Below are 16,358 nucleotides of genomic sequence, written 5' to 3' on the forward strand. Positions count from 1 at the left end.
GATAAAGGAAAAGGTTCCACACTGAGGAAGAAAGAGAGGTGGCTGTGAGGCTCAGAGGTGCTGTGGGATCACATCTCTCTAAGGCGAAGTTAAAAGGCATCCGGGTGGGAGGAGGTTGGAGGTCACAGTACTTAAAGGGATTGCTCTGGTATAGTTTGTTTTCTGGTGGTGTCTGCAGAGGGTAGAGAGTACCCTTTGCAAAGCTTGTTAGAGCCTCTTTTAAGTGATTTAGGTAAGGTACGCTAATTGCTCATTAGATGCCTTCAAACAATGCTCTCAGTCAAGATGCAGGGACGTCTGGAAGGGGATACAAGGAAATTTAAGAAAGGGGGAAGGATACACGAGCTCTTGAAAGAAAAGGAGAGGGGGGGTGGGAGAGTAGGAAGAGGAGGGAGAGAGAAACCGAGAGGGGATATACATGTATGGTGCGGATGGAAAAAAAGAAATCCTGAATAACTGAACGCTCACACACACACAGAGAGAGAGAGAGAGAGAGAGAGAGAGAGAGAGAGAGAGAGAGAGAGAGAACTCTGCTGCAAGGAACCCTGTGACTGCAGTAGTGACTAGAGTCGCAGGAGACAGACACTCCTCTCCGTCCTCGTCCCACGTCCCAGATAGCTCTGGGCCCTACAAGCTAACATGCCATTAAGCTATAGAGTGTTTCTAACTGGCTGGAGTGCAATAGAAGGAAAGCGGTAGCGTTCTGCTGTTTCCCGAGTTCTGGGGCGAAAGAGAACCGAGAGGAGCAAGCTAGTGACTGGAGCCCAGTTAGACACCCTTGCCTCTCCCAGGTCACTGGTGATCCGGCAGCCGCGGAGTAAAGTGCCCAGGGGCTACTGCCCATGCAGCTTAAGCGGATCCTCTCCTCCAAGGCGCCACTTGGCTGTGGATTCGCCCTGTAACTCATCTTCAGCATAGATGCAGGGAAACCTCTTGCTGCTCCTCACGGACACCTGTCCCAACCAAAACTGACCTTCCAAGTACATTTGGCTGCGCCTTTTAGACAGCCACACAAATAGGTTCCAGGCTTTACCAGATCGCGCAGGGGAGAGGGACCCAAACCTCAGCTGCCCTAGCGGGTCTGAGCTGCAGAGAGCCTGGAAAGGGAAAGGGAGGGGCGAGGAGACCGGGGAGAGCCAGGGAGACTGACTGGCTGCACCCGCCTGGAGAGCACCGTCGGGTTTGCAGCTCCTCAGGGAGCCGCTGCTGCTGCTTTAAGCCTTACAGACAGAGCTTTCTAGCTATCACAGAGCCACCTCTCACCCGCTTTTCTCGGCCACCGCCTAGAGAAGCATCCTTATGCTTCTTACGCTACCACGACATGCCTAGCCTGGATCCCTTTTCCAGCCCACCGGCTCCAGCGGGACACCCTCTGCTCCCTGCCTGCTTCCCCCTCGCTGCCCTGCGGCTGCTGATTCTCCACCTCCTCCGCCCCCACCATCTCCAGCTGGAAGACAAGGCCACCCAGCCGCAGCGGGTGCTGGCAGCCTGGGTCACGCACGGAGGAAGAGAGTTGCAAGCTCGGACCCCACGCAGGGTAGGGGGCGTCCTGGAGCAGAGCAGCGAGGCAAGTGGAATGAAAGAGCGTGGGAGTAGCCGCCCTGAAGAAGCCTGAGCTTCTCCCAGGAGCCACCCCCCCCCCCCCCCCCGCCCCAGCCCGACTAGGGCAAGAGCCTAGAGAGCTAGCCCATCTGTGGCATTGGTGGCCGCCTCCTCCTTGCACCTCCTCGCCGACCCCTCCCTCCCGGGACCTGCATCCCGCTCCGCCAATCAGAGTCCGACTGCCGCTTCCCACGTGACCCCGGGCGGGCTAAGGACCTGCTGCTTCCCAAACGCCAGAGGGATGCGGGCGGCAGAGCGCGAGAGGCGGCGGCTGGGTTGCGGGGCGCTGTGATTGTCCCTCCACCCAGTCTAGTCGCGCGCCTCTCTCCTGCCCGCTGGCTGCCTCCTCTCTGCCTCCTGGTTTCTGTCTCCTGTTCCTCCTTTGCCCCAACCCTGTTCCTTATGGCAGCAGCTCCCCGCATCTGGGGCGAAGCTTCTCAGCGGACTATCCTCTCGCTCCCGGGGCTGAACCGGGTTACTGGATGTTGCTGAAACTCCTGAGATCATGCACTCCTTTGGCCGCAGCCCCAGAGCCGGCTGTCCCTGCCGCCGCCTCCTCCTCTGCTGCCGTGGTCCGCGGGATGCTCAGTAGCCCGCTGCGTGGCCCCCGCGATCCCGTGTTCTTCAGAAGCCTTTGGTTGCTGCAGAGTTGCGCGAAGTAGTCATGGTGCTGTGGGAGTCCCCGCGGCAGTGCAGCAGCTGGACACTTTGCGAGGGTTTCTGCTGGCTGCTGCTGATGCCGGTGACGCTGCTTATCATAGCCCGCCCGGTGAAACTCGCTGCTTTCCCTACCTCCTTAAGTGACTGCCAAACGCCCACCGGCTGGAACTGCTCCGGTAAGTCCAGACCCTCAGCCCTCCACCCCTTCACCCCTCAGAAGCGCGGAACCTGTACAGACCTGCCGGCCCACCCTCGTGCGTCTGCCCAGCCCCTCGCCTTCCACTGCGTGGAAGCCAGGACTTCCCACCTCCATCCTGAGAAACATTGGGAACTGCTTCAGCCAGGGCTGGGCGTGCTGGGATAGGAACAAAGTGGAGGTGTGGGGGAACCTTGGATGTCTGCCCTCAAATTGGAGCTGAGAGGATTTAGAGAAATACTAGGGAGGGAGTTTTCTGGATTCTCGAATCTAGGGAAACACCTAACAGAGACTATTTCCTGTCGTTTCAAAAATAAAAGTCTAGCCTAGCTGTGCGAGAAATAACTTTATGAGAAAGAACAATCGAGAAAGCAATAAATCAACTGATGACTGCAGGGGGAACCGTTAATTCCTGCATGGGAAAAAAAATGCTTCTGAATGCAGGGCTTTCCTACTTAGCACTGGGCACTGGGTCACAGATATTTCTGAAGGAGGCAAGTTTCCAAGAACTGACTCTCTCTCTCTCTCTCTCTCTCTCTCTCTCTCTCTCTCTCTCTCTTCTCTCTCTCTCTCTCTCATTTCTCTGCCTCCCTGTTCCCTCCCTCCCCTCTCTCCCTCTTCCTCTTTCCTCCTCTAGCTATAGCTCCCCCCCTCTATAGCTCTTTAACTCTCTCTTGCTCTCTTGCTCTCTCTGGTGCGCCCTCTCTCTGTCCCTCCCTCTCCCGTGTCACCCTCCCTCCTTTCCCTCTTTCTTTGGCTGCAAACGCCTTTGATTTTGAAAGAGGTTGATTTTGTAGCCAAAGGATGTCCACCCAGGCTTTCTCAGCTCCTATGAGGAGCACAGAAGTTGAGAAAAGGAGCGATCACAGATTCTCCCCCAGCCAGGATGGGATGCCCCAAGCCTGGATGCTTCTGAAAACATAGTGCCCCTACCACAGTGGGTCCCAACCCCTTCACTTCTGCACTGGGCTTCCTGGAGTGACAGGCGGTCCTCTTGCTCATTCAGTCCCTGTCAGAACACTCAAGCCTCACAGGCTGCACCCTACTGAAGCACTAATTGAAAAGGGCCCAAAGATTGGAGCTATTGCAATCTTCCTGGCTTGTTCTACGTTTCCTTGGGAGAGCCTCTAGCCTACCTTGAAGAACTGCGGTATGATAGCTTTGGCATTTTAAACTTCATAAACATGCCTGGGCATTGTCCTCACGGTTTGATGCCGTCTCGTTTTAGCAAGTGTGTTTATAGCCTTTTATTTTCTGTAAATAAAACCCTGGTACAATAGAATGAGGTGAACTTTTGTAGAAATATAGGTGAAAGGAAGGGTCTGTAACTGTCGAGAGGGTGTGATTATTAAGTGTAACTTATAGCTGGAGGCATGCACAGTTCTAAGGAATGGCTATGATAAACCCCAAGAGGCAATTAATATATGCCAATCCAGTTTGGGCTTTCTTAAGACAAGTTGAAATTTACAGTTACCTGATATCTGGGTCAGTAGATTGACGGTTCTGCTTTGGGTGATTTCTAAATGTGGCATTTTATGAAACTCAACATGGATCTAGCTTCTTCTTGGCGCCTGCATTCCTGTAGGCTTTTTTTTTTTTAAAGAGAGAATAAGTTCCACCTGGGAACAAAACACCCTTAAATTTGATTGTAGCTGATGTTGAATAGGACCAGTTTGCTTCATTCTTACCTGGTATTAGTACAGAAAAGAATTAACTTGAGTGTGACATTGGCAATGAAGAAATGCGTTCTGAGCTATATATCTCAAAGGTGGGTGCACTAACTAAAGAGAATGGCCTGCACTCCTAGCAAGGTTGTTGAGAACTTGGCAGCCCTTTCCCACCCCTGTTGACTGAGAGGTGATCAATCTTCCTCTGAGCCCGAGAGACCTTCATAGAAAACGCCAAGCCTGTTTATCTTTATTATTGAGGTTTTGCTTCCTCTTTGTCTGGAAAAAAAATGTCAACTAAGAGTCATATTAGACCTTATAGCAAAGAATAAATAAAGATAAAGAAATACTAGAAATAGCATCCACACGCCATCACCAGAATTTCCAAAAAATGTTGAGTTTGGGTCACTGATAATAGTCTATTTAGTGAGGGGAGATGAGGAAGCTGAGAAGCAAGTATCAAACTTCCATTCAAAGTCAGCATTAATCCAAGCTAAAATTCAAAAGATGATATTGAAAGGGAATTACTAAAAACTGGTATAGAAGTATAAAATATTATTGATTCCTTTATCTAGATTTTGGGATTGTTAGTAGAAAGCAACCTTTGGAACATCGGTGGCTGCTGAAGTTAAATTTTAAGAAAATTCTGTTAGTGCCACAAAATAGCATTCTCTTAAAAGAATTCATAGCATCTTCAAATGACTGGAGCATTCTCTTTGAACTTGAGGTTATGATGACAGAGAAAATGATCTCTTCCTCTGCGACACCAACACCTGTAAATTTGACGGGGAATGTTTAAGGATTGGAGACACTGTGACTTGCGTCTGTCAGTTCAAGGTAAGACATTGCTATCTGCACCTTCGATCCCTTACAAAGACTGCAAGGCAGAGAGTTGCTTCTGCAACCCATCATTTGGCATTTTAGAACTATGCAGACTCAAAGGGAGGCTGGCATCACACAAAGGTACTGCAAAGAAAGCAAGCTGGTGTCAAGAAGACATGCCTTTTAGAGACTGGTGTGTGCCATAGTTAGAAATGCCACTGGAGCCAGGCAGCTTTGGGTTCTACTTTTCAGATGTGGAACGCATGCATTTATAGGTCAATTGACTGAGGGTACTTGTCAAAGGTCAGTGGATATAAAGTGTGAGTTTGTGCTTTTGTTCTTCTCCTGAGTTGTTCTCTCTCTCTCTCTCTCTCTCTCTCTCTCTCTCTCTCTCTCTCTCTCTCTCTCTCTCTTTAAACTCTATCGTTCTATGTTTTAGTGGTCTTTCATTTCATTATCCTGTCCATATGAGACAATTTTAAGTTGACTTCTATTGAGGTCACTCCAAAACTGAACCTTGTTAATATATGTTAAGGGTTTTCAGAATAGCACGTTAGATGACAACAGAGTCTCCTAGGAACCCAAATGAGCACTTAGAGCCTCAAATTGAGTCCTAAGCAGAAGAAAGGTGCACTTTGCCATGCGTCATGGAAGTTTGCAACAGTTGGAGAGATAAGCATATTTTTTACAAAGGGAGGTATCATCAAAACTAGTTTCCAGAATTGAATTTAATTGATACTACCATTGTTGTTATTAAGTTATTGAATTGCATTTAAAAACATACACTGTATCTAATATATACTGAATCAGTATATATTATATATTCTATATATTATACTATACTATATTACTATACAGTATATAATATACTATACATATTATATCTAATATATACTACAATCAAGATCAAGAATGCTTCCAAAATTCTATGAAAAAAAGAAGGTTACAGAACAAATAAAAAACATAAGACATATCTACATACCTATTTAATATACAATACTAAGAAATGATTTAATATTAAATATTGGGAATTTGTCTTGGTGAAGATAAGACAATCCACATATAAATATGACTCAAGTTACTTTTAGGTAAGATTAAAGTTTTTTGGGTATTATTTTCTCCTTTTTGAGAAACAGAATGAGCCAATTGGTAGTTTTAAATTCTTGAAGCTATTGCCCTCGCATCATAAATGTGTCTGTGACGATCACACGCACGTGTCATCAACTTTCAAAGTCTCTACCACAGCCAGTGGCGAATCACGTTCTCCTGATGAGATCCGTGAGGGTGGTGGAGCGTGAGAACACCCACTGATAAGTTTAGGAATTATAAACCAAGTGGGAAAAAGCAAGTCGGATAAATGACTAAAGGCCCATGGAATTATACAGATTTTTGAGAACTGCGTGATCCCCGTGACTTTCTCTTACTTTTGTAACCTAGGGTGGATACAGAAAGTAAGTTTGTCAGCATCATAGAATGGTTCATGAAGACCATTCCTCACATGGGAGCTTGTCTTTCTGGTACTTCACCTAGAATAAGCGAAACTGGTAGACTTCTAACTGGGCAAATGCAGGAGATTGAAATACGTCATTACTTATTAAAGGGACCATGTTTGATTCTTAGCTGTCATGGAGGGGGGGGGGTTGTCAGCCAAGTGATTTATGCTTTTCATACATCGGTTAGCCAATATATATTAACTTAAGTAACTATGGAGTAGCTTTCAAATAATAAATGCTACAAGTTTATATTTTTTAATTTACTACTGGATTGTATTGCTATTAATGTGTGTTTTACAATAGTCAGTCTTTCAAGAGAAAAAATGATTTCTCTAGTAGTAAATTTATACTTTATGCGTTATCAGAAATATTGAACATCTAAATCATAGTGATGTCTAAATAAAGTTGTACAAATCACATGAAAATGAGAAACTACGCTGAGCTCGGAGTCCCTTGGTTTCCTCTCAGTCTTTAGGGATTATTGTTGTTGTTCTGTGGACTTGTTTGTTTTTCTTTTATGTCTTCCCACTTTTATCTGGCAAAAAGGAGGAGATCTGAAAATCTCTTCAAGATAGTATCCTAAACTTTTGTTTCTTGTGCAGTTTCCTATATAAGCATGAGTTATTCTATTTAAGATGGGATGTGCCATTAGTCTTTCTGGATGTGAGATAAATTTCAATCATAAATATGCATACTGTGTATAACTTAGAATGTCTTGCAGTATGTGTTATTACTCAACAATAGCATGAACATATATGACCCCGATTTCCCTTGTATGTCTTAACAGACATTAATTCCCACCCTTCAAAACTCACTCAATGATTGCAACAAAATCGGTAATTTTGGTTACCTGGCTCACTTTTCGTTTTTGTCTTTCCTCTGTCATCCCTTTCTTCCCTTCTCCCTTCTTTCTTCTACAGTGCTGGTGACTTAACCCAGGGCCTCACATGTGAGAGGGAAGTGCTCTACCAATGACATACATTCCTTTACATCATTTATGAGATGAGGAAAGTTATTTTTGTTAATATAAATATTTTACCATTAAGTCATTTTCCTAGAGTATGAAACCAACTGATATATTTATAAAGCACCCTGATTCTAATTTTTCAGTATTATTGTGCATGCAAAGAAGAATTACAATAACACAACAGTGCCAGTTTATTATAGACGATAATTAATAACCAAAGCAGTATAAGTTGAACATCTATAATCCATAAAACCAAAATTCTAAAATACTCTCAAGTCCATCATTATATTTTAAATGTTTTGAATTTTTTAAAGCATTTTAGGTTTGTTTGTTGTTTTTAATATGGATGCTCAAAGGGCAAAGTCTACGCTGACATCTGACAAATGGCAAGATTTCAAATGTTATCCTCCTAAACATTTTGGATAAGGGGTATTAAATCTCTACCAGTAATTCTTAGATAATGAAATAAAAAATTAAATTGCCATGCAATTCTGTGCATCTTACCTTCCTATCACAGCATCAAAAGATACAGTAGTCAATCTGGTAAATCAATCGTGAAGAAAAGACTGAGAGGCAGTAAGCAGATGAGTGGATGGATGATCAAAAGACAGATGAAAGGTAGGAGGGGAGGAAGAGAGAAAGACACAGTTGTTCTTAGTTCTGGCCACAGAGTGATCCATGACAATTGTATGAGTTTAAATTATGAGGTAGCTTTATATTTTTCTCAAGAATATTCCAATTTGGGTGTTAAATATTTGCTCTTGATAAACCAGGTCTTATATCTAACATGTCCAATTACTGGGGCTGCTTTAAGTTTTGCCCAGAATGTAGAGACTGGAAGTGAAAGTTTATCTTATTCATAGATCTATAGTTTTGTTGAGGTTATTAGGAGCAGCTTATCTGCACTTTCTGTTATCACTGGCTGAGGAGTCGTCATTCGGGGCATGCTCAGTTCAGGGCTCTAATTCATGCCTGATCACCAATTGCAGAGCGTGGCTACTCTCTGCCCCTGACTCTCTGCATGGGCTACTTTGGACTTTGACATAGCACGGTGGGTAAGTTTCAAGGGCGACATCCAGAGATAGAGGAGGAGCCAAGTCAAACCCATGTTCTTCAGTGACTTGACATGAGGAATGACAGCCACACCCTCCATGGTCAAAGACCTACCCATTTTAAAAAACCACACACAGTATACATGCAGGGAGATGTAGTCCCAGAGAAGTAAAAGTTACTGGTGGAATGGTCAAACTACAACACATACTGATTTTTAAACATTTTCTCCTCCGAAAGAGTACTATGTTATCTCAAGCTATTCTTCCTCAGTCTTTGACAACTGGGAATATAACAGAATTCACTTAACATCTGTTGAGAACCAACTCCATGCCAGACACTGTGGAAGGTGCTGGCAACAGACACAACTTAAGTCACATTTAGCTTCTAGAGGCTGAAATCTCAGCCCGAAAATCTGTATTAACCAAACAAGCATCAAATCACGTGAAAACTTGTATGGTCTTTTTATTCCCTGGTAGCAAAGATGAATTCCATAGATCTCAGAGATTCAAGCTGTTGGCTCCATTAACGTAGTGTGTGGCTGTCTTAAGCAATATGAAAACTAGGGAACAAAGTCATCCTACTGAAAACATGTATTTGGAAAATAAATTTGAGATTTTTAAAGACATAAGGAAAAACAGAATCACTTATTCCTCTTAGAAGTTTATGTAACACATACATTTATAGATTTAACCATAATCTGGGTTCGATTTTTCTTTTTTCTTCACCAAACAACCATGCAGACTTTTAGTAAGTGACTAGACATCAAGTTTCCCTTATTCAGACCGTGAACAATGCCATGACTACCTTCATCAACCATTTTTCATGAATCTGGCATATTTCAGGGCAGAAGGTAGCCGATTCTCACCTAGAGCTGTGGAGTGTGTACCTTTGTTTTCTAATTCTACAAACAGCACCTCACCGTGGGAGATAGTTGATGACTCTGCTAGCAAAAAGTGTGACATGAACGCCGAATAATTTCCATGTAATAGGTGTTACTTATAACAAATCCTAAGTTTTTAAAGCATAAATTTCTTAGTTCTCCACATGTCCCCATTCACCAGTTCAGACGAAGAAACTAAACTATGGATGTACAAGGTTTTAGCCATGGAGTAACATGACCAATCCCTACGGAAAAAAATGGAGAGAAAGAGACGACAAGCCAGGACTAGGCATCCACACTTGAGTTTTGTTGCCTGAGAGCATCCGTTTCCTTCCGTGCAAGTCATGGTACCAAGGGCCAAAAGCATCATGGTGATAATCTACAGTTAAGCTCTTCGCAGCTCCACACAAATCCCCCTTTTGGCTTCTGCGTGGAACTTGGCAGCTCCGCTTTAAACACTGCTCACATTTGGCTTAGAGCATCCCACAGAAGTGACATAAGAGTCCTCTACCAGTTTATTCTCAATTTTAAGATGCGTATCAGCAATTGTGTCATCGCCCTTGACAAAGATAATAAGAGCTTCCCATCTTCCCATCCTCCCTCCAGTCCGGCGGCCCGGTAGTTGACTCACCTTCTGAAGCACGTGAGAAGACAGAAAAAGAAGAAGAAAAAAAAGAGTCAGAGTTAGATAGAAGAAATTGTGAATTCAAATAATCTGCACACCCAACATTGCTAATGAAAAGAGGACCAGGGGCAAGAATGCCAGACGCAAGCATGAGAAATTTGTAAACCAGCCATCCACATACATTTTGACTCTTGTGTGTTTAAGGAAGAGGAAGCTAGCCTCTTGTCCCTATTGTTGCCATCTCTTTCCTTGACCTTCCCCTCCAAGTTCTCAGACAGCACAGTAGCTTTAGAGACCTGCCAAAGTCCACCTATATTCTGCTGTCCCAGGTCCTGAACACTGCACATTTACCCAGTACTTGGCCATATTTGTCTTCTCACCATAAATACGAAGTTAGCACCAGCCTTAACTTTTCTTTTACTGTTTAATAGTTATTATTGGAAAATTGAAATCTCACTGTAATTTGGCTATTGTCTTTGCCTTGAGTAACACTGGAGATACACTTACAGTAGTCAGAAATCAAATGTAATTTAATCTATCTGTCTGTCTGTCTGTGTATGTGTTTTCATGTGTGTGTGTGTATGTGTACGTGTACAGAAAGCTTATAAAGACATACAGTCCACAGGTTTCACAAATCAAAAACGAACTGCTTATTGAGTTGAATAGTAATGACAGATTACCAAAAATCATAATCAAATCAATTTCATATGTAGCTATGTAAACATACTCAACTTATGAACCAACAGTATAACTGTGGAATGGAATTACTCAATGAATATAAGGCATCCAGAATGTCTAGTTATTAACTATAGAAATAAATTTAAAGATTCCTAAAATATCTAGGAAATTGTGCGATTAGCAATCATGACTATCATAAATGCCTTAAGATTTGGATTCACTCTTTGGAAAAATACCAATTAGCAAAATTTCATATTTAATTTCTTCAGTGGTGTATAAAAGGCATAGCATGTGCCTTTCATTCAAGAAACACTGATTTACATCACAGGTAATTTGTCTGTGTGGAAGACTGGGAAATGCTCAGAAACTAATGTGTTTATTGTGCAAGAATACAGACCTGAGTTCAATTGACACTTTCGATGTAAGAATCTGGGTGTGACAGTGCACAACCATGACCATATCATGGGGAGAATGATCCCGGGATCAGCTTAGCTGAGTCTGTGGGCTTCAAATTCAGGGGGAGACCCTTACTCAAAAATGAAGGGGAAGATGTGAGAAAGATATTTGATGTCAACCTCTTGCTCCCCCACACAGGCATGCGCATATACATGAACTCACAGGCATATACACAAAATAAGTGCATAGATAAATACATTTCTCAGGATAATAAAACTTTTGCTATGTAAAGGTAAGAAAGGATTAAATAGATTATTGTGAATAAAAGGATACAAGTGCTGTATGAAAATATGGAATCAAATATGCCTCAAGTTGTTGTCAAATTAATTCTCATCTCAAACCTGTTTTATTCTTTTCCTTTGGCATAAGTCCTTGCGTTCAAATTTACATGTGTAAACTTTTAAGCATATAAACGTGCATATTCAAATTTCCTTGAAACCTGGATAGGTTGTTGATTTTTTGTGTGGGTACTGTAGAGTTATAGCACATCCAAAGTTCAAACATTTTAATGAAAAGTAGACAACAGAGAAGCAGTTCCAATGGATCTGCACGCATGGTATTCCTTCCCGTGTTTCTGGCACAGGCAAGCTTTGATGAATAATCATCTTGATCATTTTATTTGTTATAATTAAACAATGAAGTGCATCGGTAGTAGCAATCAGCAGATAATCACATCCTGGTGTAATTAGCAGGTATAGGACACAGCCAAGTATCTCTAATGTCTTAGAGTGTGATTATAATATGACGGTTGTACCCGGTAGGTTGCCTAATTTCCATTGTAGAAATATGTAGTTTTTATAATGCGCTTATTTTTTTAAAAAAAAATGAGCATTTCTCTTTCTGAAACAAACACGAAGAGTTATCATTTGGGATTTTCAACAAATTGGATATGCAGTTCACTACTTGTGAAAGTTTTCCTTCTATATTCCAAAGTCTTGCTCCTATCCTTTGTCGTTATCAACGTTCAAAGTTTCAATGATAAGCAGTAATTAACAGATCAATATCTTATCTGAATATTTCTTAATGTATCAAGATTAAAATTAAATAGAAAAAAATAAGAACCAAGGAGTAACTAAGGATTTTATTTTGTTATTTTAGTTTTGAAATTTCAGCCAAATAGTTCTGCTCCCAGGACAGATAGCAGTCAGCTTTGATTTTAATAGCCTCACCTGGCTGAGCTGTTTGCTTTCACCATAGCAAGTCAGCAAGGATACCTATCAGGAAAAATTAAATAATCGGGGCGTGCCTGTTGTTACATCTTTTGTGGGCTAATGGCTCAGTCACTTTCTTGGAATCACCTAATCAATTTGAATACTTTGCTGTGCCTCTGCCTAAATCAAATGACAAATTGGCCAACATGACATGGCCCTTTGTGTATCTCTCGGTGATGCCCTTACAGAGCAAACCCTTGTAGGATGCGACAGGGATCACCGACAACCAAAAGAAGTGGTTTGTTTTGGAAGTGGTTATATGTGTTTGGGCTGTCTGAGGGATGCAGAATCCAATAACGACCATAGTGTTTTCTTTTATCTTTGTTCCTCAGTGCAACAGTGACTATGTGCCTGTGTGTGGCTCCAATGGAGAGAGCTACCAGAATGAGTGCTACCTGAGACAGGCTGCCTGCAAGCAGCAGAGAGAGATACTTGTGGTCTCAGAAGGATCCTGTGCCACAGGTACGCGCACGTGTCCCTGAAAACCACATGGACTGCGACTCCAACCCCTTCTTGTTTCCTCTTAGCTCCTAACACTATATACTGACTGTGGCTTCCATTTGTTCTTCTGTTTTTTAAGCCTTGCTTTCCTTTTTTAAAAAATTAAATACATCTGTATAAAAATAGGAAATGTATTGTATGACAACTGGTATCTTTAAATGCATATATATATTGGTTACCAATGCACAGACAGTTGAATCGAATAGAATGCTGCCTTGAGATCCTACATATCAAGTTTATAGAAAAAGTGCTTGTTTGTTCAATTGATGGTCTCTTTGAGAAGGGGGGGGGTTATCTCCTAGAGAGCATCTGTGCAGATTTGAATTCTGAAGTTAGCAAGTATTTTTTGTTTGTTTGTTTTTTTGTGGAGGCACTCATGTTAGATTTTAACTTTAAAATGTACTGGATACTGATTAGCAGATCATACTCAGGAATGCATTGCCAGTGTGAATAATTTACACTAACATCTGTCCTTCTGACACAGTTAAACTCAGATTCTTCGGAGCTCCTTAGTTATGTTACTCTAAGAATGCTGAAAGAAAGGACAAAAGGAAGGGAGAGAGGGAGGGAGGAAGGAAGGAGGGAAGGAGGGCGGGAGGAAGGGAGGAAGAGAGGGAGGAAGGGAGGAAAGAAATCAGTCCATGAGCTTCTTAGCTTTTCAAAATTACGTGTTTTAGTTTAATTGTTTTTCTTTTGTTTTCCTGCTTCTTTTTCTTTTTCCTTCTCTCTCTCCTCTCTCCTCTCTCCCTCCATCCCTCCCTCCCTCCCTGCCTCCCTCCCTCCCTCTCTCCCTCCTCCCCCTTCTCTCTCTCTCTCTCTCTCTCTCTCTCTCTCTCTCTCTCTCTCTCTCTCTCTCTCTCTCTCTCGTTTTGTGCCATGGTTTCTATAGGCCAGCAATTTACAGGCAGAGAAATAAAGTAACAACAAGAACACACAAACAAAAAAGCAATTAGGCAGAACTTGCTGAGGCAAGCAGAGCTCTAAAGCAGAGCGGAGCCCAGTGCAGGTCAGGCTCTAGACACCTCATGCGCCTCCTACCTCAACAGAAGCACACCATGATAGCTACACTTAACTGCAGAAACTTTTGGGAAAGTCACAGTTTCTGAGAAAGACATTTGCAGGTTCAGGATAGTGATGCAATAGAAAAACTTCTTTCAAGAACTAGGATTAGGGAATCTTTGCTATAGAAGTCCCTCGGGGATAAAAGGTCTTTGTCATGGTGTTCCAGGAGAAGCATGTGTTAGTGTGTTAGGGTAGGATATAAAACAAGCAAGGGCTGTCTATTTATTTTTAAGGGTGGATAATAGTTAGAGATGCCCTACTGATTCCCAGACAACAGCCATCTGCACAACCAGGAAGGGAGTCTAGTCTCCAGCGGAGCAGGAAGTGAGGAGAGCGAGCAGAGGATATAGCCGCTTTTTTAAAGGGAGAGAGACCACGCCCCAATGGGCTGGTATCACAGCAGCTATTGGTTGGAGGGGCGGAAGGACCTCCCGCAACAGAGATACGAGCATTCGATTTTGTGTTGGTTGCTAAGGGGTCTCTTCTCCTCAGCGCTTCTTTGCCGCTGAATGTGAGTGACCTGTCAGGCTGGCAAGCCGATTTGGCCTCTGGTTTGGCAGAGCAGGTCATTGCCACTTGGCCTGGTATGAAAAGGGTGTAAGGTGACAGCAAGTGTCCCAGTCAGAGGCCAGGAGTCTCTGAGGAAGAGGACCAGGAGGCTAGCCTTGGGCCTCCAAAGAACACTCAGAAACAAACTATGAAAATAAAGTGCTCAGCCACACCAAAAGACAAAGCAATAAAGAAAAACGAATTTGGAACTAATGGGACAGAAATAAATAGAATCCCTGGACCTCGGGAAGGCTGTAGCTAACTCTGGGCTGGTGAAGAATAGGAAAGGCTTTGTCTGTGATGGAGGAGGGCAGCTGACCAACTTGGGCATCACCGGGTGAAGGCCCATAGGTAGGCAGGAGTTCCACGAGATAGAGCAGGAGCTACGGCTATGAAAGAACAGCTGGTCCTAAAACCCGTATCCTTTCTCCCGCCCTCGAAGTTCCTCTCAGTGCACAGCCACCCTCTTGATTCATTCAAGTCTATTCCTGCTCGTCCCCAGTGTGCTGCTTTTACTATGAAAATAAATACTTAGCCAAGTAGAAAATTTAATCACAATCGAAGGAGCTGTCCTTACCTCATTTGCATGCTGAAATTTCTACGGGATTTAATTAGTCAGCCAGTTTAGCTGGCTGCATCTTCTGTCGACTAGCGGATCTAGAAGAAGGGTTTTGGTCTGAGGCGTGATGGAGAAACCAGGCCTGGCAGCAAATAAATTGGCTTTTCTTCATAACGTTCCTATTTATTTTTAATGTTCTCGGACATGGAGTGGAGGTGGCAAGGTGTGTTCTCTGGCGACAAAAGGCTGAAGCGCATACAGTTGTTTTTTTTTTTTTTTTTTTTTATCTGTTCTGTGTTGCTAGAGATGTGAGGCTGCTTTTTGATCCAGAATGTGACTTCCTCTTAGCCAGGCTCACTGTGAGCTTCATGTCTCATCTTGTAAGAACTGGCTGATGCAGAAGCAGACTGAGGTCCAATGGTATCCCTTCTCTGCCGGGGTGTTTCTGCCTCCACGCAACTTTCTCGGACTACTTATTTCTGGCTTGTCAAGATGACTCCTCCTGCAGTTGAGAACGCATGAAATATTTCATAATGAGACTGTTGACGACAGGGACCGTTTGCCCATCTAGTCCCGTTATTCCCTAGCTATTCAAATTGGATCAAATCAAACACTAGTCATGTGGACTAAATCTCTTGAAATTTTAGAAACATCTGTGGGAGATAAAAGTCAAAATGCTGTCACTATTTTTTTCCTGACTTTCGCCCAGTCATCTATAATTACCCAAAAGCTGAAGGATCAATAGGCAAGATGTTTTCTCTACATTTTAATTATTGTCTTCCAGACAGTGCTCATACATTTAGCATAAGTTCTTGCTCACTACACTCATTAAACAGAAGGAGTACGTTTAGGAAGGTGGCTTAAGATTGCTCTTGCCGCAGGGCAGTAGTGGCGCACGCCTTTAATCCCAGCACTCGGGAGGCAGAGGCAGGAGGATCTCTGTGAGTTCGAGACCAGCCTGGTCTACAGAGCTAGTTCCAGGACATTGCTCTTGCCATTTAGCACCCTGGGGCCTATGAACAAGGGTATCTTTCTCCTTATATGTGTCATATTCAAGAGGAGGAAGACAAGCATCCCATTGGCCAGTTATATTAGGAAATGAGAAATGAACTTCATATACTGAGACTACATGGGCAAGATGGGTTAACCCTGCTGCTTCACAGCTTGTGATCTGGTCCCTTTGAATAAAAATAACGGAGAAATAAGCTTCCAGATAAATCCAGGCAAAGTCAACTAAAATACCTATGAAGGTGTGCTCAGGGGAAACTTAGCAAACATTGACCATTTGAGCACTTAGTCTGTCCAAAAGAAATAGTATTATCCCTAATGAGTGTTGTTCTAACTGGAGGAATATGTCCCTATAGCAGAGAGAAATGT

General features: G+C 43.1%; 1 protein-coding gene across 1 annotated transcript in view; it reads left to right on the forward strand.

Moving 5' to 3' along the window:
* The first annotated feature begins 1,856 nt into the window (after positions 1-1,856).
* Tmeff2 (transmembrane protein with EGF like and two follistatin like domains 2) overlaps positions 1,857-16,358 on the forward strand; it is a 233,771-nt gene continuing 219,269 nt past the window's right edge. The window contains exons 1-3 of the mRNA XM_050159397.1: positions 1,857-2,438; positions 4,853-4,962; positions 12,643-12,772. Coding sequence (XP_050015354.1) covers positions 2,267-2,438; positions 4,853-4,962; positions 12,643-12,772 — 412 coding nt within the window. The 5' untranslated portion in view covers positions 1,857-2,266. The remainder of the gene's footprint in view (positions 2,439-4,852; positions 4,963-12,642; positions 12,773-16,358) is intronic.

The sequence above is a fragment of the Alexandromys fortis genome, unplaced genomic scaffold, assembly GCF_014885135.2.
Source record: "Alexandromys fortis isolate MF-2015 unplaced genomic scaffold, M_Fortis_MF-2015_v1.1 scaffold_65, whole genome shotgun sequence".
In the NCBI taxonomy this organism is placed as follows: Eukaryota; Metazoa; Chordata; class Mammalia; order Rodentia; family Cricetidae; genus Alexandromys; species Alexandromys fortis.